Source organism: Microcaecilia unicolor, chromosome 7 (genome assembly GCF_901765095.1).
Source record: "Microcaecilia unicolor chromosome 7, aMicUni1.1, whole genome shotgun sequence".
In the NCBI taxonomy this organism is placed as follows: domain Eukaryota; kingdom Metazoa; phylum Chordata; class Amphibia; order Gymnophiona; family Siphonopidae; genus Microcaecilia; species Microcaecilia unicolor.
The window spans coordinates 278,736,511-278,763,265 of record NC_044037.1 but is presented as its reverse complement, the minus strand read 5'-3'; the positions used below and the strand labels follow the sequence as shown (position 1 = coordinate 278,763,265).

The window sequence follows — 26,755 nt, the reverse complement described above, 5'->3', positions numbered from 1 at the left end:
AGGGGGGCAAGGGGGACAGAGGAGGAAGAGAGGGGTGGAGCTGAGGATGCAAGAGAGGGTGTTGCAGGGGTGGCAGCTGGTTCAGTTGCGCTCCTCATCCTAAAAGACATTCTGCTGCCCCGATACAACAAAACCAGTGGCATGCCCAGAAACCATCGAACATATAAAGAGGAATCCAATGAAATTTATATGGAAATATAATGTTTGATTTTAACAAAATATTTCTAAAAAGCAAGGAAAAGACCTCAAAACGCCCGACCGCTTACTTTCAGTTTTCAGCGGCTTTAACTGGGGGCGTAGTGTTCATCACTGGTCATAAAAACCTTGCTTTGAAAGAATTATTTTAACTTTTAATTTATTTCCAAATAGATTTTAACAATTTTGCTCTTTTTGCAAGAAATTTTTTTTTAAATATATTGACAATATCAATGCTAACTTCAAATTTTCTTTGGTTCATGAAAACCTTCACTGATTCTCATGAAGTGCTCTAAAGCAGCTTTACAAAGATAAAGTAAAGTCGAGCACTTATCTGTTGCAAAAAGAGCAAAATTGTTAAAATCAAACATTATATTTCCATATAAATTTCATTGGATTCCTCTTTATATGTTTGGTGATCTTACATCTTGGAGTCCTGTATGGTCATACTATTGTCTACTTAAATGCCCGGAAACCATGACAGTGCCAGTCTCCTCCACTCCCACTGAAAGGCCCATTCAGGACTTTGTCATATTAAATATTATTCATCATCTCTATTTTCAGTTCCAGCAAGATGCAGATATACTGTTGTTAATGAGTTAAAAGTTCTGTGTACAAAATACCCAAGAATTTCAGGTATTTTGCAAATTACAGAGGCATGATTGTAGCCAAAGCTTTGTCTAGATCAGGAGTTTTCAGACTTGTAATCACTCTACACCTTATGTAAGTATTGAACAATTACCAGATTTGATGAAAACCCTAAGCAATAACGTTAATCTGGTGCTTACGGTACTAAAAGTTGGAATTCCGCCACTTACAGAAATACAAGTGAATTGAGGACATTGTTGAGTAGCTGAAGACCTGCCTGGGTGAAAGAGGCTAAGAAAACAGACAGGGAATTCTGTAAGCAGAAATAGAAGGTCCCAAAAAAACCAGCAAGGCAGATGACCCAGTGTTGGCTGCAACTGGTGCAAAACAATGCAGCACGGTTGATTTATTCTTAAAATAAAAAAAAAAGCTCTGAATATGTAACGTCATTGCATTACCTTCTGCTCACAATTTCGGATGATGTGTTTGACTGATAAGGCCTAAGGTGGTCCATTATATTTGAAAAATTATTTAATTCAGTATGAGGCGGGGCACCAGCCATACTCATCGCAGTTATGATTACTGGCTTTACCAGCACAGATCTGCTTGCAGTGTATTAGGAAACAGAATTCACTGTATTGCTTCGGTTGCATTACTCCTCAAATTTGTAACACCATTTTTCTGTAATGCAGATCAAAATTAAAATAAAATTAAAAAAAAATCACACCCTGTTTTGTGCAGCCGAGTTCCCATGGGACATTTGATTTGAGAGAAGTGTCCACATTTTTTTTTTGTTACATTTGTACCCTGTGCTTTCCCACTCATGGCAGGCGGTGGGCAATGGAGGGTTAAGTGACTTGCCCAGAGTCCACCACCCTAACCACTAGGCCACTCCTCCGCTCCACTCCATTTTTGCAGACTGTTGACAATGTGGTTTTTTTTTTGGGTGGGCATATGGTGGAATAGTCTGCCATATTGGGGGGGGGGGGGAGTTGAGAGTGGTTGGAGGGGTGGTTTCAACTGTTAGATTTGGGTTTTTTTGATTGTTGTCATTATGTTTTCAACTTTGTACCTCTCATCGAATGTGCTCAGTGATGCAAGTAATTAAACATGACTGAATTTTTGTATTTCATGTAATTTGTAACTTGCTACTTGTACATCACTCAGATCCCTTAATGGGGTCTGGTGCAATTCATAAATGTAATTACATTTCTGCATCCAAAAGCATAACTCTGCACTTTTTCACACTGAAATAAAAATTAAAACACAGGACAGTTTAACTAGTTTATTTGCCATAACTGCCAAATTACCAAATTAGCTACAAATGGTTTTCCTACTAAAGCAGCTTAAGTTTCTGGTGCTTACAGCAGGCTGAAGACAATGTTAAGGAAAGTGTGGGCAAAGATGGGCCAGAGTCCCTTTACTGGGGAGATTTTCCAAGGTAATTAGACATAATACAATTCAAATTGCTTTATCCTAATTAATGAGCACCTATTTCTCCTTAGGTGAGATTAACCCCAATCACACAGTTTAGACAGGATTATATGCTTAAAATAAGGCTTTAGTGACAAGGTGACTGGCAGGTGGGGCTATTCTGTGATGCCATGTTTGAACTGTAACAGCAAGGGACAGGCACCAGCATGATACTAAAAAAATCTCTGAAATAAAACTAGAAATCAGACTGAATGACTTTGCCTTACATCAGGGGATCTCAACCAAATCCTCAGAACACACCTAGCCAGGGGAAGACTGACCATTGGAACAATAAGGCAGAACCTGAGGAACTTCAGCAGTAGGGGGGGGGCCCACTCCTCCCTAGCTTCCATCTAGTTTAATTACTTTTGATAGGTGGTTAGGGCCTCATGACTCTTGCTGCCCGGGAGGGGGGGGGGGGGCTAGATCACTATCAGTCCACCCCTGCACCTTGCCAATCAGGTTTTTAGAATAACCACAATGAATATGCAGGAATTCGATTTGCATAGAATGGAGGTAGCACATACAGATTTATTTCGTACATATTAATTGTGGGTATCCTGAAAACCTGACTGGCTATGTGTATCCCCAGGATCCCTGCTCACCTCTAAGCTATGCACAGTGGCGTAGGAAGGGGGGCGGTGGGGCGGTCCGCCCCGGGTGTACGCCGCTGGGGGGGTGTCGGCTTCACTGGTTTCCCTGCTCTCTCTGCCCCGGAACAGGTTACTTCCTGTTCCAGGGCAGAGAGAGCAGGGGAACCAGCGGAGCAGACGCAGCTCCCAGCGACGTGCACTCAGGGCGGAGCGGCCCTCCCACCCGTCCCCTTTCCTACGTGAGTGGTAAGAGTGCACTCCGGGGGGCATGCGCGCGCCGAGGGGGGGGTGCGCCGCACAGCGGAGACCCGCCCCGGGTGCTCTCTCTGCCCCGGAACAGGTTACTTCCTGTTCCGGGGCAGAGAGAGCAGGGGAACCAGCGGAGCAGACGCAGCTCCCAGCGACGTGCACTCAGGGCGGAGCGGCCCTCCCACCCGTCCCCTTTCCTACGTGAGTGGTAAGAGTGCGCTCCGGGGGGGGGGGGTGCGCCGTGCTGCACCCGGGGGGGGGGTGCACAGCGGAGACCCGCTGGCTATGCAGTATCAGACAATCCACAAGTGCTGGAATCACTCAGTTCTCAATCTTACCCTTCAAAATGTCTTAAGCAGTGTCAACCTGGTGGTTCAAAATCCAGGTTCAGTTCCTGGGTCTGGCGTTTGGTTTCCAGGCTAGCTGGAACTGGGGATGTTGCAGACACACTGTTGATTGCTTTAGGGGTTGGGGAGGAACCCCTCTCTTTGCTTAATGGTGAGTGTGCATGCATACTGGGTGCTGGACAGAACTGCAGTAGCTGGGTTCGAGAAGGTTATTAAAAGGGGGTAAATACCCTAAGTAATAGTGAATGAAAGACTCAAGGCACCAAGCCCAAAGGAGCAAGAGGAAACAGCCAGGTGAAAAATTCCATAAAATAAAGTAAAATGACCAAACAAAAAAATGATCTCATAGCATTCATGCTAACACTGCATAGTTTATAGCATATAAACCTAGCACTGCCTGTGCATTCATTCCAGAATACTTTAAAATGTGCAGAACTTTCTAGCCCTACACAAACATTTTCATTGCACATTTCCAGTGAAATGTTCATTTACTTTTACTTCTCGGTAAAACTTATACCAGAATATAACAAAAAATGTAGAGTTTAACACAGCCCTTCATATGTGTTCTCCAACTCGACACCAGTAAACATGCTAACATTTAAAAAAAAAAAGAAAAAAAGGCCAGCAAAAGAGAGTTTTTCATGGGTGTTCAAGGTGTCTCGTTGAACCAAGTACTTCAGCCGTACAGCAACTGTTAGTCACTGAAAGCGATTCACAAACTCCTCTCTGCTGATGACGGAGGAATGGTGGTGGCGGTCCCGGGAGGCGAAGTCTGCGTTCTCCTCAGTGAGCTGGGTGGTCTCCATGCCAACTGTTGCAAAGGATGGAGTCACAACAATCTGCTCCTCTGGGGGTGGCCTTCTCCTGAAAGCAGAAGAGGAGGCAAAAGCCGTCAAACGCCCCTTTCTCCTTCAACCCTCAGCAGCTAACAGCTGTAACAACCTCAGCAACAGAGACCGTCTCCCACCTCCGGGGAAAATGCAAAAGACCCACAGAATTTGGCAATTTTTGAAAAGTTTTATACCATACTTCACAAAACAGAAAAGAGAGTTCATTGCCTAACACTTATATAACACGTCTTTTGAAGCTGCGGCTGAATGTATTTCTTAAAAGCCTCGACAGCCAGCAAATCATATATCTCAAAATTTAAAGGAAATTTGTTTTAGAAATGGCCTCTTCTTATGATGTCATATTTGTATTACGAAACATGAGAAAGTGATTATAGAAATGGGGTTTCAAGGCCTCTCTTTCATGATGTCATACTTGCATCATTATAAGACTTTAAGAACCCAAATATAGGGTTACCAGATGGCTCCAGGTCATCTGGGAGGGGAAGAGCCAGCCCTGGCCTTTTCCTATTGCATGCTGGGATTTGTAATTCTGATTTTATGAAAATCCGAAATATAAGTTCCTGCATGCAAATGTTCGAACATGAGTACTGGCTCAGCCTGTTTTTGATGAGCTGGTAACCCTATTATCCTAAAGGAAAATTGAGGGGAGGGGAGGGGATAGGGTTGGAACTATGGGGATAAGGGTGGTGGGTCCGGGGGAGGGGCTTATTCTATTATTTTAAACTTACATTCCATCTCTCTCTCAGTAACTTGTTTTGTATTCACCAGTGCTGGCCTGCTGTCTGATGTAATAAAACACATCAGACAATTTGGTAATGAAGAATAGTTATTTTTCTTGTAAAAACTGGAATTTCTGGAGAACCAATTAAGGGAAAATAACTTGAGAATGATAAATTTACCTATAATATTCTATATATTAGCTACTGAATTCTTGAAGAAATATTTCTCTGATACTTTGCTAATACCTTCTGATAACCACCTTTTGGTGACTAAAATTATATTTCCTTTAAAATCTTCTTTCAGAGAAAAGAGACGTGTTTAATTGACATTTTGGAAAATTCAGAAGTTATAGATAGAGTTATATTATTAGTGACTTTCGTCTTTGATTTAGATAGGAACAATGTTTTGAAATTGTATTTCCGATACATGGTTGATAGTTTTTTGGGTTCAAAGATGCATATATTTCCTGACACATCAAGGGAATCACAGACTGGGAGGTGTGAGGTCTTGGCTTTTCAGCCAGGAATCATTGCCCTAGGTGGGACCTTCCTAGCGCGATTCCCTTGTAAGTGTTTTATTTTCCTTATTACTTATTTGTTTGAACCTAAGAAATTATAAGAGTTTGTGGAAACAGATGAAGAATCCTCTGCAGCAACTTCCTTCAGTTACCACTGTACCGGCTGCAATAACCGATTAACCTTCCTCCCTCAGAAAATGTGAAGTGTAAGATTAACCGTTTTGAGTTTTTCTTATTTTCTTTAAGATTGTTTTTCTGATCTTGGATCTTCCAATTGTGGACAATTATGTAAATATATATTGTTGAGAGAAAATGTTTTCCTTTTTATATTAATTTCTGTATTTCCTTACATTTATGTGATAAATGTGAATGTAATTAAGTAAAATGATAAATAAAATAAAAAAGATACAAAAAAAAAAAAAAACCACATCAGATGTCCTTATGTACAGCTATCATTTCTTGGCGGTGAGAGTGTCCTGAGACACTATGCCTAGGGCTACCATATGTTCGGGTTCACCCAGACATGTCCTCTTTTAGAGGGCACCACGGAACGTCCGGGTGGGTTTTGTCAGCCTGCCCATTTGTCCGGGTTTGCGGTCAGGCTGGCTTGTGGGTGGGCAGGCTGACTGGCAGGCTAGATGGCAAGAGGGTGCCCTCCCCTCACGTACCTTATCATGCCCTGGTGGTCTAGTGACCTCTTCGGGACAGGAAAGAACCCCATCTTTCCTGCCCAGAAGTCTTGCAAGGTCACTGCTTGAAATCTCAGCAGCCTTTCTGAAGCGGCGCCGGCAGCAGCGCCAGGCAGGAAAGTGTGGGGGTCATTTCTTGCCCCTAAGAGCCCACTAGACCACCAGGGCATGACAGGTATGGGAGGGGAGGGGATGTGAATGGAGTCATGTGGGTGAGTGGGTGGAGGGAGGGAGGGAGCTGTAAAAAAAAACAAAGGTGGGTGGAGGGAGGTTGGAAAAAAGATTGGGGAAGGGAGGGAAAAGAGGGAAATACATAGAAGGGAATGGAGAGAAAAGGAGAGGGGGAAATGCTGCTCATGAAATGTACACTTCTAAACATTTCATAAGCGTGTCATGTACATTTTTTTCATTTTGTACTTAGCAGAGTTTGGGAGAAAATGCATTTCTGTTACTTTACCAATATTTTCACTGCTTACAGAATCTGGCTTTCTTTGGGGTAGGTCACGGTGACAGTGCAGTGCAGGGGCGTGGCAAGGAGGGGTAGGGTATGGAAGGGGTGTGGTGGGTGGGGCAGGGGCATGGCTGAGGCATTTTGTCACAGCAAATATGATAATCCTAACTATGCCTCACCCAACTGACCATCATTAATTTATGCTATTCACAGCATTTCTTACATATCCCTGCCCAGAGCATCGTACAGTATTTCAAGACACTAAAAAAAAGAACAGTACATAGTTCGTGGAGTAACGGGGAAAACCCGACAAGCTGGGACCCAGAAAAAGTGACTATAGATAAATGTATTTTAAACTTTCTCCTGAATAGAGCAGGGATGGGGGCTTCCTGGATGTCTGATGGGAGGTTGTCCCACAGGGAGGAGATTTGAAAAGCAAGCAGTAGCTTTTTTACTTCAGAGGACACAGAGCAATAGGCTGCTCCCCAGTATCTCGCCACACTCGTCCTTCCCGTGCACTCCGCTCCATGGATAAATCCTTCTTATCTGTTCCCTTCTCCACTACTGCCAACTCCAGACTTTGCGCCTTCTGTCTCGCTGCACCCTACGCCTGGAATAAACTTCCTGAGCCCCTACGTCTTGCCCCATCCTTGGCCACCTTTAAATCTAGACTGAAAGCCCACCTCTTTAACATTGCTTTTGACTCGTAACCACTCGCCTCCACCTACCCTCCTCTCTTCCTTCCCGTTCACATTAATTGATTTGATTTGCTTACTTTATTTATTTTTTGTCTATTAGATTGTAAGCTCTTTGAGCAGGGACTGTCTTTCTTCTATGTTTGTGCAGCGCTGCGTATGCCTTGTAGTGCTATAGAAGTGATAAATAGTAGGTTAGTAGTCTCTTGTAACCAGAGCTAATATTGTGATGTCATAATGCCTCAGGCCACCAATAAGAGCCAACCTCATCAGTGATGTCACAATGGCTTGATTGTCCTATACTTGGCTTACTTTTATTACATAGCTCTTTGAGCAGGGACTGTCTTTCTTCTATGTTTGTGCAGCGCTGCGTACGCCTTGTAGCGCTATAGAAATGCTAAATAGTAGTAGTAGTATATAATAAGGCTGAGAGTTCATGGGAGGTGAGGGGTGGTTGAATCCTGGGTGCACCTTTAAGAGTGAAGCAGCAGCCAGCGATGTGAAGGAAGCAGCGGAGTGCCGGCACAGGGAGAGCATTTTCAGAACTGAAGAGAGGGCGAAGAGCAGAATCTAATAAAGTAGGAAGGAGGCAGGAATAGGTTTCAAAGATGTTGTGAAATTAGAAATGATGGGAACACACAGAGTGAAGACAGAGGCTTGAAGAGACAGAGACAGAGAGGTCAAGAGGTGCACAGGGAGCTGGACAGAGTGAAATCAACAGAAAGGGAGGAAAACAGATGGAAGGTGGGGAGCGTAACCAGGTGCTGGAAACTGCAGGCCTTTCATTCTGGAGGGGTTTAAGAAAGGAAATTGAGAGCTCACTGGCACTGCGTAGAGTTGGTCAGAAAGCAGAGTTCATATGCTGAATGCGTGCTACCCACCTGCAAGCCTTCAGCACAGATAACCGAAGCCATTTGAAGAAACTGAAATGTGCCGCTGCCCCTGTTTGGGAATTAAAGAAAAGGAACATGAAGTTCTACCAGAGCACAACAACTTTCAGTGAGCAGATCATAACATGGGCAGCCGAGACCCCTCGGGCCTACTGGTATTCGTGATACTTGAAGAATAAGAGACACATGGCATTTTCTTAATATGGCACAACTTGGCCGCAGCTTTATTTAAATTACAAACATCATAAACCTGGGTATACCCAAGCCAATCAACCTTCCGGCTTAGCGGCCACACCCAGTCCGCCGTCACAGCAAGACTGACCAATCGTATACAGAGGACGTCCGGGCTCAGCCTAGGGGTTTTAAACCCCCTTCTCTTTCCCCACCCTTCCCAGCAGGGTGCCTCTGAGGGGCGGGAAGAGCCCGCCTCGCCCCGCTCGGGCTATTGCGCATCCCCATGGGGGCACGGCGCCATGTTAATGGCGGCTCCATGCACCCGTTGGGGCACTGCACCTTGCTTGAATAAGTCTTGGTGTGTATCCTTTCAGCAGTAGCATAGACCCCTAACGTCTGCCTCTTCCTCCTAACCTAGTCAGACTGACAGTTCCATTAAAAATGTTCTAATTCTCCCCCCCCCTCTCCCCCTTACATCATGCCTTCCCAGAACCCACCAGGAGCCTCAGACGGATTCATCAGGAGTCTTAGAGCTGCTGAAGCCTCAGGCAATGCTGCTTGCAAGAGGCAAAAACATAACTGCTTCCAGCACAGTCCTAGAAATGTGGAGGGCATATCACAGGATAATTGCGACCTTAGCATTGTCCACTGCCTCATCTGGATTCCCTTTTCTCCTGAGGATTAAGCCCTTAGGGGAATGCAAAAGGTTAGTTGCCTATGTATTAAAAAGCTGTTAAAAGAGGCCAATGTCTCAGACCTGAGTTTGGGTGTACTGAGAGATCGGGTGTGCTGGTAAATTTTTAACAATGGGCTCTCTCTCCAGGCATAGCCGGCCCTGAAATTCTTTTTTTTTTGGGGGGGGGGGGGGGAATACATGCCTCTCTCTCCCCTCCCTTGTGCGGGCACGCTAGGCATACCTTTGTCGAGCCCCACCAGCCAATAAATGGACTGTCACCATTCTCTGCTGCTTGTTTCTGGCTCTGAGCAGCATGATGGAACCTTCTTGCGCTTGCATGAAAAGTCTCAGCCTGATGTTCAGAGTCAGAAACAAGGAGCAGGGAGCAGCAGCAGTCTATTTACTTGGCTGGTGGGGCCAGCATTACTGCCAGCAAAGTAAAAATGAATTCAGGAGGGGGCCCAAGCCCACATTTTGGGAGTCAGTTGTTAAAGTAGCCATGGGGAGGCCTACTTTAACAACCGGCTCCCAAAATTCTTAAAAACTTAACAAACGGCTCTCGCGAGCCCGCGAGAGCCTGCTCCAGCACACCACTGGATCTCCACATCTACCACAGTGAGAGTCCCAGCAGCAGCCTGCATGTGACCCTGGAACAACGGGGCACTGTTAATGGGGAGAACCCCATAGTGGGGCACAGCTCATGGTACTGGTTTCCAGGAAGTACTCTCTCATGGACAGCAGTACGAGTTAAGAAAAGAAATAAATTAAAAGGGCCCTCCCCCCCCCCCCCCCCACCTTTTTCTTTGTGGTACATTTTGCATTCCTGAGGAGATGCGGGCATTAAAGTCTGTGAACATGCCTTCTATCCAGTCACGTCCCCTTGTCATGAATCTAAAGAGATCGGGGTGAACAGCAGTTCTCTATAGACAGCAGAGAAATTGAAGGCACACTTGCTGGTGATGTCTTCTGGATGGATCCGTGTGCAATCTTATTCTCCAGCTCAGGTAGCCTCTTGTTTGAAGGGCCTCTGAGCATGCACAGGTATCCCCAACACTACCTGTGGCTCCTACACCTGCAGCTCAGTCAATATCTTATCACATCCACAAATGAAAGGAGAGAGGGGAAGGTGGGAAGGAAAGGTGTGGCTGTATTCCCCTGCTATGAAGAACCCCTGTTGCAGGTACACAACTACACTTTCACCATCAACGAGTAGAGGAGATATGGACACGCTTGCTGGTGACTCCAAAGCTGATGTCCAGCCATGGAATAACTAGGATAGCAAGGAGCATAGGTGCCCGGTATAAGAGGCTAGGAGAGGCTAAGCCTCCCCTGCTGTGCTCCGAGGGGTTTAAATTGTTGATTTACCTCCATCCTCACAGCAGGAGCTGCAGTGAAAGCCCTCTAGCCTTGTGTAACCAGTTGTAGAAATTGGTTTATGGTTTGTTTACCTTACTGCTGGGAGAGCAGGGGGGGTTGGCTGGAGGTGTCCTGGGTTGCCAGGGAGATATTTAACGAGAATGACTTCCTGACCTGCACTGAGGACAGATAGCAGCAGAATCGGATACTGGGCCAGCATGATCAGAAAAAGTCACCAGACAACAAAGGTAGAAAAGATCATTTTATTTTCATTATAGTGTTTGGAATATGTCCACTTTGAGAATCAGGTGCTCAACATTAAAAGTTTATATTTATTTACTTATTTATGGCATTTTATCCCACATTAAACATGAATTAGGGTGTTTTGTGGCTCTACATGAGAATTGTGATGATATGATCCCTTGTTTCATATTGTTGACAGTCTGCATTTTCCGTATGGGTGGTATATTGGTGTATTAGGTCTGCCCAGTGTAATATTTATGGTACAGTAATGTTCTGAGTGTGTTTTTGGACAAAGTTGTGCATAGTGTTTTGCAGTTGAGCAATTGTGGTTAGAATATGCTTTGAGCAACCACTTTATTCTTTGACATATGATACATATCTAATATCTAAATTTAATAAAAGGTATTATGACTTTTATTTATTTATTTTTTTTTCTGTGTGTTATCAGACAATTATGGATTTAAGCTCCACCCCTGGCCCCACCCCTAACCCCGCCCCCTTTAGCCTCCCCAAACAGTTGGGCCACCGACCGCCTATGGCAAGGAGGTCCATAAATTACATGATTTAAGGGAAAATAGGTTTTTGAGTTCAGACTACTCAATGACAACACCCTGATGCGAGGAGATGACTAGACAGTAACGCTTTTAAAGGGTATGAAAGGATGTCCCAAGTCACCGAGCAGAGCCTAGATTAGCTATAAAGGTTGCTTTTGCTTGGAGATAGTGAGCCGTTACTTTCCCTGGAGCTTCCAGGTTGCGTTTAGAATAACAAAAGTTGATGCAGTCTGATATCCATCTAGATAGGGTACAGGTGGACACCAATACCCCCAGATTGGATTGAATGCTAGAGAGAGTTGTGAACGCTAATGAAATACCTGTATATTTTTAAAGATAATAAAGAAAGGCTTGATGACAATCCAGTGTATGAAGCACTTCTGCCTTACTGGAGTTAGGTTTAGGAAAGTCCAATACGACCATGGGGAGAAACTTGAAGTGGGTGTGTAGAACTACTTTATTATAGTTGTAGTTTATTAGTTTTGATAAACCACTAAAATTCACAACAAATCACAGCAGTGTACAATCCAATAAAATTTAAAAGAAAAGAAAACAGAACTCCATTGTCTAGTAGTAAAGCACATTCTCGTTATAAGAAAAAGGAGACAACCCCAGTCATCTACAAACACCCAGGAGCAGCAGAACTGCATATACAGTGAGTAATGGACTAGGGGCTTGTAGGTCACTGATCTTCCTAGCCAAGGTGATGGCAACTAGAAATAATGTTTTCCACATGAGATGCTTCAGCATCACTGGTTTCAAATGCTCAAAAGGGGTTCAAGCAGCTGCTGCAAAACAATATTCAAATCCCGGGATGGAGTTGGTTCCTTCAGAGGTGGTCAGATGTTTATTGGACCTTTCGAGAACTGAGACACTGAAGGATGAATGGAAGTTAGTTTCCCTTCAAATTTGGTGCCATATGCCGACAAGACAAATGAAGTTGAACAGAGATGGGCATGAGAACTAAATTAGATAGCTGAAGAAAGGTAATCCAAAACATGCTGTCAGTGGCGTACCAAGGGGGGGGGGGGCGGTCCACCCCGGGTGCACGCCGCTGGGGGGTGCCGCGGCGCGCACCTGTAGGCTCCGAGTTCGCTAACTTCACTCGTTCACTGCAGCTCCCTCTGCTGCAGCGAACGAGCGAAGTTAGCAAACTCGGAGCCGACAGGCGCATGACGCAGCACCCCCCCAGCGGTGTGCACCCGGGGGGGGGGGGCGCATCGGCAATCCGCCCCGGGTGCCATCCAGGCTAGGAACGCCACTGCATACTGTACTAAAGATAAAGTAGAATCAATGAAACGCTGATGCACAGACGTCCTTTGAGGAGAAGTTTTACGATGTTGTGCAGATAAGTGACTCTCCTCCATTGAAGTGTAGACTTGAGAGTGTTCGATGTTCTACTTTGGGGACATATATCCTTTGGAAATTTGATCGTGACACTGTTGGCGCTTTGCTATGCAGTTAGTTGGAGGTGTAGCCTAGTGGTTAGTGCAGCAGACTTTGGTCCTGGGGAACTGGGATCGATTCCCGCTGCAGCTGCTTGTGACTCTGGGTAAAGTCACTTAACCCTCCGTTGCCCCAGATAAACCGCTTTGGATGTGGTTGCAAAACTTATTCACAGATTTTTGGTTTAATTTACTCACATGCTCAAGGATGTACCAAGGAGTTTAAATGAGAGTTATATAAGCTCGTTACTATTTACAATACTCTACTGATTCAGGCTGTAGTGCCTGTCAGTATACTGAGAGCTACAAACAAAAAAAGCAACACTGGGCCTTCAAGACTGGGACAAGTAAAGATCTTTATTGATGACCCGACACGGGCCGTGTTTCGCCTGCTTCAGGGGTCAAGGGGGTACACAGAGAGATGTACTTGAGGTCAATTCAATGCCCCAGCGTGTAGTATAGAAAATCGCCGTTCACCGCAATTGCGAAAATGAAGCTCTGTGCAGGACGTCAGACTCACAGAAACAGAAGCCTGCGCGGCCGCATTGCTGATCTGCAAGGGCAAGCTTTTACATGTAATGTTGCTAGTGGAGGAGTAGCCTAGTGGTTAGTGCAGTGAACTTTGATCCTGGGGAACTGAGTTTGATTCCCACTGCAGCTCCTTGCGACTCTGGGCAAGTCACTTAACCCTCCATTGCCCCCTGGTACAAAATAAGTACCTGAATATATGTAAACCGCTTTGAATGTAGTTGCAAAAACCTAAGAAAGGCGGTATATCAAGTCCCAGTTCCCTTTCCCTATATGATTCTAGATGGAATGTTGCTACTATTGAGATTCTGTTGCTACTATTTGAGATTCTACATGGAATGTTGCTACTCCACTAGCAACATTCTATGTAGAAGCCTGCCCTTGCAGATCGGCCGCGCAGGCTTCTGTTTCTGTGAGTCTGACGTCCTGCACGTACGTGCAGGAGATCAGACTCACAGAAACAGAAGCCTGCGCAGCTGCATTGGTGATCTGCAAGGGCAGGCTTCTACATGGAATGCTGCTAATGGAGGAGTAGCCTAGTGGTTAGTGCAGCGGACTCTGATCCTGGGGAACTGGGTTCGATTCCCACTGCAGCTCCTTGTGACTCTGGGCAAGTCACTTAACCCTTCATTGTTCCAGGTACAAATAACTACTACTACTATTTGGCATTTAAGTACCTGTATATAATATGTAAACTGCTTTGAATGTAGTTGGAAAAACCACAGAAAGGCTGTATATAAGTCCCATTCCCTTTCCCTTTATAGAATTTGTGCTCAGCTTGTTCTATCAAAGTGTCTAACTTTAGGCGCCCTTTCTTGCATTTATCCCCTAGTGCCTAAACATGGAATGTGCACATGCTGGGTTCCAAGGGCTGTCACTGCAATGGCCAGACTACAGAAAGTTATTTAAAAAAAAAAGAGGAAATGTTCTGGGGTAGTTGCAAATGTAAGGTTATGATTCCAGAGCCAGACAGAAGTCAGTTTCAACTAAGCTAGAAGCCCACACAGGCAGGAAGACACCGCCAGGCCACCCACAGAATAATAGGGAAGTTCTTAACTTAATTTCCATGGGTCAAACAGAATTTTAAGGGCAGAAATGAGGTTTTAGAAACCTGCTACCACCATGTTAGTCAGGTATGCAGTCAAATGCTTTCCCTCATTTAGTTTAGATGTTCCGAGAGGCAGGGACTGAAACAGCTTGTATACTTTTCTATTTTCAGAAGTGCACACATTTCTTTAGTCAGAAAAAAGACCTCACAAAAAAGCAGATTCAACTGTATGTGAATGCTTTATTTTTTAGGCAGTTTTCAAAGTAAAGGTATTTTTATTTATCTGGATTTATTAACCACTTTTATGAAGAGCAGCGGCGGCGAGGGAGTGTTTTCGTCTGGGGGGGGGGTCAAGGGGGTCGCGGCAGCGGGGGGGTCCAGGGGTCCATGGCACAGAGGGGGGGTGTTGGGATCGGAGGGATGGGGAGTCTGGAGCTCGGTGGGAGGGGCGTGAGGGGGCCTTGAAATGGGTGGGTGGGAGGCTGGGAGGCCTGGGTGGGTGGGTGGGGAGGGGGGCCTTGAATTGGGAGGGAGGAGGGAGGCAGGCCGGCCTTGAACTGGGTGGAAGGGAGGCCTTGAACTGGGAGGGAGGGAGGAAGGCAGGGAGGGAGGGAGGGTGGCTTTGAACTGGGTGGGAGGGGGGTCTGGAACTCGGAGGGGACAGAGCAAGACAGCGAGGGAGGGTGGGGGATTGCCTTGCTAGCGCCCATTTCATTTCATAATGAAACGGGCCTTTTTTACTAGTATAAAATATCACATATCATATAAAATGAGTTTATCTTGTTGGGCAGACTGGATGGACCGACAGGTCTCTTTATCTGCCGTCACTTACTATGTTACTATGAGATTCACCCAAGGCAGTGTACAGCAGGTACAGTTTAACATAAAACTTACAGTTTTAATAGCATAACAATAGTAAAATGACCAAATGTAAGCATAAAACAATCAATGGGGTAAACTTGAAAGCAGCGAATTGAAACCTAGTCATAGGACTAACATGAAACAGTGTCAGAAAAGACACATTTAACAGTACTGTATAACAGTCATATAACAGAACATAATAGCCATACTGGGTCAGAACAATGGTCCATCTAGCCCAATATCTTGCTTCCAACAGTAGCCAATCCAGGTTACAAATACCTGGCAGAAACCCAATTAGTAGCAACATTCTAGAACCCCAAAGAGTAACAAGATTCCGGAATCCCAAAGAGTAGCAACATTCGATGCTAACAATCCCAGGGCAAGCAGCGGCTTCCCTCATGTAATAGACTATGGATTTTTCCTCCAGGAACTTGTCCAACCCTTTTTTAAACCCAGATTCACTAACTGTTGTTACCACATTCTCTGGCAGCCAGAACTTAATTATTCTTTGAGTGAAAAAATATTTCCTCCTATTTGTTTTAAAAGCATTTCCATGTAATTTCATTGAGTGTCCCCTAGTCTTTGTACTTTTTGAAAGAGTGAAAAATTAATTCACTTCTACCCGTTCTACACCACTCAGAATTTTACAGATCTCAATCATATCCCCCCTCCCCCTCCATCTCTTTTCCAAGCTGAAGAGCCCTAACCTCTTTAGCGTTTCCTCATATGGGAGGAGTTCCATTCTCTTTAAATGTCAGTACAATACAAATGATACCATAATAGACAACACAAAAGAACATTCAAATAGCATAGACACTATTGCTTTAAAACTGATGGAAAGTCCTAGAAAAATAAAAACTCCACACGGATTTTGCAAATATGCTGACATTATAAAAACAGCCTTCGGGGAGAGATGACTTTTGCATATGATTTTACAGCTATTTTGGTCAGCTATAGCCATTCTGGTGAATAATAAATGAATGCATGAATGAATAAAATGAGTATGTGGCCGGCCACAACACAAAGAAGAGAAACCTATGACAAAACGTATGACAGAGAAAAATCCAACTGAGGAATTGGTGCATCATGTCCATCCTGCCGTCTTCTCCCCCTTCCCCCTACCAAGGATCTTCTTCATGAACATTAAATTTTTGCTGCCTACACTCTTTCCAGGACCAGGATGACAATCTGCAGATCGCCAGAAACCTACACAAACGGCAACGCCAAGACACAAATCTCTCTCACTCTCCCCCCAGGCTGAAACCCAAGAAGCAAAAACACCTACAGCAAGCTTCAATGACATCAGAAAAGACCCTGTCAGAGCTTCCTTTCTTCCCCTCCCCCTCAACACAAAATATTTGATGTTCTTTCCAGCACCACTCGAGATCAAGCACAAAGGGATTTAGAAGATTTTCAAAGATCCTGGAATAAGTGATGCATGCTCAATATGAAAACTAAATAAAGAGAATGCTTAGGGCAAAAATTTTAAAAAAAGTCTTCTAATCGCAGCACATGAGGAGCCGTCAATGAGCATTCTTCTTTCTGCATAATTTCCAAGATTAATGTAGGCAGCGTCTTTGATTCCATGCTTGAAAATGGCTCATGTTTTTCAGCTTTAGCAAGGAAGGCTTAATTAGATGCTTACTGTACTTCCAATTTTTGCCTTGATCTCATGGGAGCTATTTGCCCTCACTGAGTATAATTATTACAGTGTTTTTATACGACGCCTGTTGCTGATGTGTTGTGCTGTACGATTCCATTAATAGTAACTCTTTGAAGTTCTTTCGTTTTGCTTCCTTGTGGGATGGGGTCTGGACTAGAATGAATGAGGGAGAGCTGACCATGGGTGGTAGTAAATGGAGTTTAGAATGAAGACAGCAAAGTGCTCAGGGATCGGTGCTGGGGATGGTTATGTTGAATAATTTTCTGAGTGATACGGCAGAAGAGCTAGAAAGAATAGTTTGCTTTTCGGTGGATGACAGTAAACCAGGGCTTTGTGAACCTGTCCTGGGGATCCTACAGCCAGTTGTGTTTTCAGGATATCTATGATGAATATGCATGAGCTTAGTCTGCATGCACTGGAGATCTGGCATATGCAAATTGCTCATGCATATTCATCTGCAAAAGAGAGGACATGCTTGAGGGGAAAAGATGAAATGAGAAGCTACCTAAGAAAGCGCAAGGAGTGGTCGAGAACATGGCAGCCAGGTGTCGATACTAAAGAAAGAGGAGTCCAAGGGGCCCTTTTACAAAGGCACGTACGTGCCTACGTGCATCCAACAAGCGTCAAATTGGCACTACCACCCAGCTACCGTGTGCCCTGGGCAGTAATTCCATTTTTTTTAGACGCGCGCCCAAAACACGAAGTAGAAAATATTTCCTATTATCTACCATGGGGACCCTTACTGTGGAGGAGTAGCCTAGTGGTTAGTGCAGTGGACTTTGATCCTGGGGAACTGGGTTCAATTCCCACTGCAGCTCCTTGTGACTGTGGGCAAGTCACTTAACCCTCCATTGCCCCAGGTACAAAATAAGTACCTGTATATATGTAAACTGCTTTGAATGTAGTTGCAAAATACCACAGAAAGGCAGTATATCAAGTCCCATTTCCCTTTCCCTATATGAGATTTTACATGGAATGTTGCTACTATTGAGATTCTGTTGCTACTATTGAGATTCTGTTGCTACTATTTGAGATTCTACATGGAACGTTGCTGTTGCTACTATTTGCGATTTTGGAATTTTGCTACTATTTGAAGATTCTACATGGAATGTTGCTACTATTGAGATTCTACATGGAATGTTGCTATTCCACTAGCAACATTCCATGTAGAAGCCTGCCCTTGCAGATCAGCAACGCGGCTGCGCAGGCTTCTGTTTCTGTGAGTCTGACGTCCTGCACGTATGTGCAGGACGTCAGACTCACAGAAACAGAAGCCTGCGCAGCCATACTGCTGATCTGCAAGGGCAGGCTTCTACACGGAATATTGCCAGTGGAGGAGTAGCCTAGTGGTTAGTGCAGCGGACTCTGAATCCTGGGGAACTGGGTTCAATTCCCACTGCAGCTCCTTGTGACTCTGGGCAAGTCACTTAACCCTCCATTGCCCCAGGTACAAAATAAGTACCTGTATATATGTAAACCGCTTTGAATGTAGTTGCAAAATACCACAGAAGGGCGGTATATCAAGTCCCATTTCCCATTCGGCGGTAATTGGCACTGGCATGCGCTGCATGCTTACCGCTTTGTTAACGTATGAGTCCTTACTGCTAAGTCAACGGGTGGCATTAAGGCCTCAGGCCGAAAATGGATGCATGCTGGTTTTCATTTTGTCGCATGTCCATTTTCTGGCACATTTTTAAAAAAAATCCCCTTTTTTCCAGGCATGATCAGGAAATGGACCAGTGCGTATCCAAACCATGTGCCTACGCCAGCGCAGGCCATTTTTGGATGCACCTTAGTAAAAGAGCTCCTAAGGGAGCTGTACCTACAGATAATGATTTAAAAATGTATACTTTAGCGAAGAGAAGCTGTTATACGGGCAAACACCTGCAAGACATTCATAGTGAACAAGATGTAAAACGAGAAATCATAGGACAGAGGGTCATGATACAAAGCTCTGAGGAAGGAGACTCAGGAGCAGATGCTTAGTAGCAAAACACTGAAGAAATAGCCGAAACATGACCTGATGTGTTACAGGGCTCTATTCGAACAATTCAGTGGGTGATGGGGTTGTTCGGCTGACTGGCAAAACAGATTATGTTTAACCTATGCCTTTAATCTGTTATAATCAACTATAAGGTACTTTAGAACCTTCAAAAATTCTCAATGGTATTCAAAAAAAAAAAAAGACTCTCCAGTCTATCTATATTTATATTTAGTCCCAATGGCTGTAAAGTATTAAAACCTAAATATCCATTTCTGTCCCCTCCTCTTTTATTTTCCATTATCCTAGCTATAATAAAGCATTGTAAGTCCTCAAATGCATGAGAAAATGTAAGACAATGTGCTACCACTGGAGCCTCTTGCTTCGCATGCAGTACGCAGAATCTATGTTCATTCATCGTTACTCTGAATGGCCGTATTGTCTTCCCAACAGGGGCGTAGCTAACATGGGGCCACAGGGGCATGGGCCCCCATAGATTTGGCCCTGGACCCCCCTGCCACGACCCTCTTGACCCCCCCTTCCCGCCACCAACCCTCCCCCACCGCCGTCACGTACCTTTGCTGGCAGGGGACCCCAACTCCCGCCAGCCGAAGTCCTCTTCTCGGCCGTGCGGCGTTGCTTGCTCAATGATCTGATTAAGTTTCTGTGCGTGCGTCTGACATCAGACGCCTGCACAGAAACAGATTCAAACTTGATCAGATCATTCGGCAATGCCGCGCGGCCGAGAAGAGGACTTCAGCTGGCGGGGATTGGGGTCCCCCGCCAGCAAAGTTACGTGGCAGGAGAGGGTTTGCGGTGGGAAGAGGGGGTTGAGAGGGTTGTGGCGGCGGCGGGGGGGGGGGGGGTGTCAGCAATGCCACGTGGCCGAGAAGAGGACTTCGGCTGGTGGGGGTTGGGGTCCCCCACCAGCAAAGGTACACGGCGGGGCTAAAATGTGCCCCCTCATCTCGGGCTCTGGACCCCCCTCCCGTCAAAGTCTGGCTACGCCCCTGCTTCCCAATATATATTTTTTGACAGGGACACTCAATCACATACACCACACACGTGCTGTTACAATCTGTGTGATGCCTGAGTTTATAAATTCTATTATCGGTTGGATTTGTAAACTCCACAGTCTCTTTTGTAATGGAGCATGCCTTAAATTGGCCACACTTAAAGTGGCCGGTGAGTTCTTCTTGGTCTCCATTCTTTAAATTTGTTTTTCCCCAGTATTTCTTACAGATTGCGTCTTCTCGAAAACGCGACGTGTTGATCTTCAAATACTGGATATGATTGTATAATCCTGCAATGATTACTGATTATTTGTACTGCTTTTGCTGATCTCGTACTGAATGGGGCATGCACCCCCGTCACAACATATCCCCCCCCCCCTTTGCAGTTGAGCACTATTTATAGAAAAGCATCTAGTATACATAGGGGCTCATTTTCAAAGCACTTATTTTATTTATTTATTTAGATCATTTATACCCCGCCTTTTGCCGCAGTTGTGCAGCCTCAATGAACTTTGGACGGCTGTTTTGAAAATATGCCTCATGGGTGGCTAACTGCCACTTTATAGAATTGTCTCCATAGACTATAAGACCTCTGGGAACAGGGAACTACCTACTATACCCAAGTGTAACTTACCTCGAGCTATTAGTGAAAAGGGTGTGAGCCTAATTCAAATAAACAATGGTTAGTGCAGTGGGTTGAGATCCTGGAGAACAGGGTTCAGTTCCCACTGCAGCTCCTTGTGACCCTGGGCAAGTCACTAAACCCTCCATTGCCCCAGGTATAAATAACCTTAGACTGTGAGCCCGTTAGGGACAGAAAGTACCTGCGAAAATAGTATATGTGAAACCTCTTTGACTGTATCTACAAAAAGGCGGTATACCAAGGGTAGAATAAAGAGAAACATTTTGTCACAAAAGTATTTATCTTCATATCTGCCACAGTAGAACTCCAGGATTGTAACAACAGTTCTCTATGGTTGAACTTGGCTCTCTTATACGACTGTTTTAAAACTTCTGTAGGATACCCTCTTTCTGTCAGTTTGGAAATTATTATTATTATTATTTTGCTTCTCTTCTAAAGTCTTCCTGCTCTGTGCAGATTCTTCTAAAACAGAGAGAGAATGGAAGACTTTTTTTCAACACTCGAGGGTGGTTACTGTTGGTATTGAGAACACTGATGTTTTAAACCTATTCTCTTGTATTTGTTCTTTATTTACATCCAAAAGAAGAGGACTCGCCGAAAGATATTGGTACATGCAGTGGTGTAGGTACGTGGGGCCACGGGGGCCTGGGTCCCTGTAGATTTGGCCCTGGACCCTCCTGCCGATGACCCTCTCGACCTCCCCCCCCCCTGCTGCCAACCCTCCCCAGCCGTTGTCTACCTTTGCTGGCGGGGGACCCCAACCCCCGCCAGCCGAGGTCCTCTTCTTCCGGCGCAAGACTTCGTTCTGTTTCTGTGAGTCTGACGTCAGAAACAGAACGAAGCCTTGCGCTGGAAGAAGAGGACGGCTGGTGGGGGTTGGGGTCCCCCACCAGCAAAGGTAGGCAGCGGGAGGGGGGGTTGAGAGGATCGTCAGCAAGGGGGGGTGTCAAAGTTGTTGTTGGTGGTGGCAGCGGCGCCAGAGGGGGGGGCTAAAATGTGCCCCCTCACCTCGGGCTCTACACCACCCCCCTCCTGCTGAAGTCTGGCTACGCCCCTGGGTACATGTGATCATTAAGGTAGTTTGTGAACCAAGTGAGAACAGTGTCGGTGATGCCAATTCACTGAAGACGGCGAAGAATCAAGGAGTGGTCAACAATATCGAAAGTGGAAGACAGGTCGAGGGAAACAAAGGATCACTGAGCAGCGTGGAGGAGGAGCTGATAAAGTTATGAAGGGCTAGGAGAAGGGTTTCTGTGCTATGATGATTTAGTTGTGAGCTCTTAGGCCTACGTGGTCATGCCTACATGTTGGTGTGCGAACCGATACTCTCATATCACCCCTCTCCTCAAGTCGCTTCACTGGCTCCCGATCCGCTACCGTATACAGTTCAAGCTTCTCCTATTGACCTTCAAGTGCACTCAATCTGCAGCCCCCCATTACCTCTCTACCCTCCTCTCCCCGTTTGTTCCCACCCGTAACCTCCGCTCTCAGGACAAATCACTCCTTTCTGTACCCTTCTCCACCTCCGCTAACTCCAGACTCCACCCCTTCTTCCTCGCATCACCTTATGCCTGGAACAGACTTCCTGAGCCCATACGCCATGCACCCTCCCTGCCCATTTTCAAGTCCTTACTCAAGGTCCATCTCTTCTCCCTTGCTTTTGGTGCCTAACCACCTTCCCATTCCTGATACCTACACTGACTACATAGTTTGTTACCTTTAGATTGTAAGCTCTCTTGAGCAGGGACTGTCCTTCCCCATGTTTAAACTTGTACAGCGCTGCGTAACCCTGGCAGCGCTATAGAAATGCTAAGTAGTAGTAGTAGTAGTGTGCAAATTCCGATTTAGCTAGAATTCCTGTAACAGAATCAGTTGCACAGATGCCATTACAGAATGCCGCTTAGCACTCAGCATTTCCTGTTGGCAACCTATACACAGTTGCCCATATTTATTTTATTTATTAGTTACATATACACCCCACATTTTCCCACCTATTTGCAGGCTAAATGTGGCTTACACAGTACCGTAAAGGCGTACGCCAAGTCTGGTTGAGAACAAATACAAGGTTATGTTGTAGTCGAATAAGGTAGGTGCGTTTCAGGCACCATGAAGGTTGAAGGGAGGGAAGATTGCAAATTGTCCAGTATGGTCATTGGTTGTGTTGTATTGCCAGGTGTGGGGATTTTGGATCGGCGGGGTAAGTCTTTTTTGAAGAGGTTGGTTTTTAATGATTTCCTGAAGTTTAGGTGGTCATGGATTGTTTTCACAGCTTTTGGAAGTGCGTTCCATAGTTGTGCACTTAGGTATGAGAAGCTAGAAGCATGGGTTGTTTTATATTATACTAGCTGTTGAGCCCGTAAAAACGGGCTGGTATTGGGGTTTTCCTTCCTTCCCCCTCCCTCCCTCCCTCCCTCCCCGTGAGGTCGCCACTGCTACCGTTCCCCCCCCCCCCCCCCCCCCCGGAGTCGCCGCCATCCCTCCACCCGGCCCGGGCCCTCTCTCTCTCCGCTACTAAACTTACACATCCATTCGCCGGAACGCAGCACGCACATCAGCTGAGCTGCCGTCGGCCCTTCCTTCTCTGCCTGTGTCCCGCCCTCCTGTGACGTAACGTCAGCGAGGGTGGGACACAGGCAGGGAAGGAAGGCCGATGGGCAGCTCAGCTGATGTGCGTGCTGCGTTCCGGCGAATGGATGTGTAAGTTTAGTAGCGGAGAGAGGGCCCGAGCCGGGTGTGTGTGTGTGTGGGGGGGGGGGTAACGGTAGCGGCGACCTCGGGTGGGCGGGTGGGGGGGGAGCGGTATCAACCTCGGCGGCGCAGTTTCCCTCTCTGTCCCGCCCTCATCATCACGTATTGACGCGGGGGCGGGACAGAGAGGGAAGTCTCTACTGCGCATTTGCGAGTGAGTCGGTCACTCGCTGTTTATATGTTTGATTTATACATATTATATTTATATTTATACATATCATGTATACGTGCAAAATAGAAAAAAAAATTAAAAAAAGCTTTCCATAGGTACCAAGGTACTAGTTAAAATATAGGAGGGCTCTCTAATGATGATGTGCAGGCATAATTACATGAGTAAAATATCAGGAAAAAAAGGTTGCTTGTAACTGTGTATAACCCTGACAGCTGGAGCACCTCATTCCTGCACCCCGTCTATTCACACCAGAAAAAAAACAATATGGAAAAAAGCAGTGGATTTTATTAGAATAATTACAATGCAACATATATGTCCACTAAGCCATGGGCTGCTCCTCACAACCACCAATTCTCAGGGGAGTAACAGCGGGGAGAGAGAAAGAACAGTGGGGAGGGGGTGCAGGGAAGGGTCCTGGCGCCATGTTAAGCTATGTTCCCAAACCACCTGCTGTCCCTAAGAGCTTCTTCTGATCTGTAAACAGGCAATGACAGAGAGCAGTAATGAGTCCTTCATCAGAACCAAAAAAGTTCCCACTTACCTGGGTTTAGACCTGGACTCACTCGGCCGATGTAGAAATACAGAATTATGGCTACGCCAATATTTAAAAGGGTGTAGATCCACTGAATCACAAACATTATCACAAAGGAACAGAACGCCTGTGGAAAATGCAAAATAAAATCACTGCAATTCATAAAATAGAATTCTCAGATAGAACCTTTACATGATGCTCAAACAAGGTGCTCACAGAAGGTGACAGGTTAGGGTGATAATCTTCTGTATTCTCTAGTGGCAGGGTGACCCCGCAGGCAGTCAAGTTAGCAAACTAGCCACAGTGAAAATACTCGAGATAAATGTGCCCATAATGAACCTGAATGTATGCAAAGTTGTCTCATGCATATTCATTGTGACAGCTCTGGAAACTGAGGGACTGCGGGCTCTCTGGGAGAGGTTTGGAAATTCCTGAACCACTACCCCCTTTGTTTTTGTTACATTTGTACCCCGCGCTTTCTCCACTCATGGCAGGCTCAATGCGGCTTACATGGGGCAATGGAGGGTTAAGTGACTTGCCCAGAGTCACAAGGAGCTGCCTGTGCCTGAAGTGGGAATCGAACTCAGTTCCTCAGTTCCCCAGGACCAAAGTCCACCACCCTAACCACTAGGCCACTCCTCCACTGTTGCTACTATTTGAGATTCTACATGGAATGTTGCTATTCCAACATTCCATGTAGAAGTCGGCCCTTGCAGATCACCAATGTGGCCGCGCAGGCTTCTGCTTCTGTGAGTCTGACATCCTGCACGTACGTACATATACTAGGGGCGTAGCTAGACAACAGATTTTGGGTGGGCCTAGGCAAGAAGTGGGTGGGGACCAAGTGTTCTCTCCCCCCCCCCTTCTACCTTGACAGTCTGCGGCAAGCATGCACTGAAAACTGAGCATGCGCAGGTGCCGGTGGACAGTAGCGTTTTCATTACCATCAGGGGGAAATTTTCAACTGGCGGAGCTTGGGATCCCCACCAGCTACAGCTAAATGTGTGCTACTGTTGGGTGGGCCTGAGCTCTAAGTGGGTGGGCCTTGGCCCACCCAGGCTTACCTGTGGCTACGCCACTAACATATACCCACCAACCCTGCCCCCTCAACACACACACACACGCCAGGCTCTGTATGCTTTCCCTACTTATTAACGTTATAGTCAGGCATCACTGTCTACTCTTCCGTTACATAATGTAGAACAGGTTATGCTCCTTAGAGAACTACCCTGTTTCCCCGAAAGTAAGACATCCCCCGAAAATAAGACCTAGTAGAGGTTTTCCTGAATTGGTAGATATAAGGCCTCCCCCGAAAGTAAGACCTAGCAAATTTTTGTTTGAAAGCAGGGCCGCTGAGAGCCGGACAAGGCCGCCCCCGGGCTGCCCCTCCACCCACCGTCACTCCCAGAACTAACCTTAAACGCCTCCTTTCACCTTCGCAGCAAGCAGCAGCACGGCAGACCTCTCCTTCCTTCCGTGCCCCGCCCTTGCAGACGTTACGTCAGGTGAGGGTGGGACACGGAAGGAAGGAGTGGCCTGCCCTGCTGCTGCTTGCTGCGAAGGTGAAAGGAGGCGTGTAAGGTTAGTTCCAGGAGCGACGGAGGGCGGGCGGGCCAACCCCGATCCAACCCCAATGTTTCCCCCGAAAAATAAGACAGCCCCTGAAAATAAGACCTAGTGCATTTTGGGGGGCAAAAATTAATATAAGACAGTGTCTTATTTTCGGGGAAACATGGTATTTCCATCATTCTGCACATACAACTGAACAGTTAAACTTAAACTCACCGTACTATGACGGGCTTGTACTTGAGGCTTTTGGCGTTTGTTTTCCTATCTTCAGTGCTTACAGGAGGTGCCCTGCTGACAAAATTGCTAACATCCTGTTGTTATTTTAGCTGTACTAGTGTAGAACTTTTTTTCTGTTTTGGAGTGTGAAGGAAAAGTACTGGATGAAAATTTTAAAAACCTCAGTTTTCAATCTCCATCCACAAAAACAGCAGCAGCCTACTGGGATTACCAATAGGAAGCTGGCACTTCTAGCAGCAGGGAGCCTCTGTCCTGTATTTATGACAGCAAAGTGACACACTCCAAAAACCAAAGCCTCGGTCTGTTAAACTGTAGGGAGAGCAGTAAGTTGAACTGTGTGTGAAAAGTCTGTCCTTTCAATGAAGGTCCTCTGGCACTGTGACAGGTCGGGATTTCAGGGAATCCCTAATGAACATGCATAAGAGATCAGCACACCATGGAAGTAGTATGCATATTCCAGTGATTCCCAAACCAGGGGGGGGTCCTTTTTACTAAGGTGCGCTGAAAAATGGCTTGCGGTTGTGTAGGTGCGGGTTTTGGGCGTGCACCGATCCATTTTTCAGTACCTTTTCAGGCCTTTTTAAAATTTTTGCCCAAAATGGAGGTGGTGCAAAATCAAAATTGCCGCGCGTCCATTTTGGGTCTGAGACCTAACCGCCAGCCATTGGCCTAGCGGTAAAGAGTCACGAGGTAACCAGGTGGTAATGGCCTATGTGCGTCAAATGCCACTTTGCGTGCATCCAATACACGACGAGCGCCAAAAATGAAATTACCGCAAGAGCCACGCGGTAGCTGTGCAGTAACTCCATTTTGGCACAAGTTGGGTGCACACGGACGCTTACGCAGTTTAATAAAAGGGCCCCCTGGTTCTGGAAGTACTCCACGCTGGTCAGGTTTTCAGGATATCCACAATAAATATTCAGGACAGAGGTGCCAATCTCCCTCCTGAATAGTCATTGTGGATATCCTGAAAACCTGCCCAGCTGGGGTGCCTCCAGGCAGGGGCGTAGCCAGACACCCAATTTTGGGTGGGCCTGGGCCCAAGATGGGTGGG

General features: G+C 46.0%; 1 protein-coding gene across 3 annotated transcripts in view; it reads right to left on the bottom strand.

The window, feature by feature from the left end:
• Window positions 1–3,383: 3,383 nt before the first annotated feature.
• The window catches only part of SLC12A8 (solute carrier family 12 member 8), a 165,509-nt gene continuing 142,137 nt past the window's right edge, over window positions 3,384–26,755 (bottom strand). For 2 of the 3 annotated variants that reach the window (XM_030210542.1, XM_030210543.1), the window contains exons 12-14: window positions 23,905–24,022; window positions 8,250–8,310; window positions 3,384–4,309 (exon numbers count right to left, since the gene is read on the bottom strand). In XM_030210542.1, the coding sequence (XP_030066402.1) occupies window positions 4,144–4,309; window positions 8,250–8,310; window positions 23,905–24,022 (345 nt within the window). In that variant the 3' untranslated portion in view covers window positions 3,384–4,143. The remainder of the gene's footprint in view (window positions 4,310–8,249; window positions 8,311–23,904; window positions 24,023–26,755) is intronic. The other variant, XM_030210544.1, reaches the window with a different exon arrangement.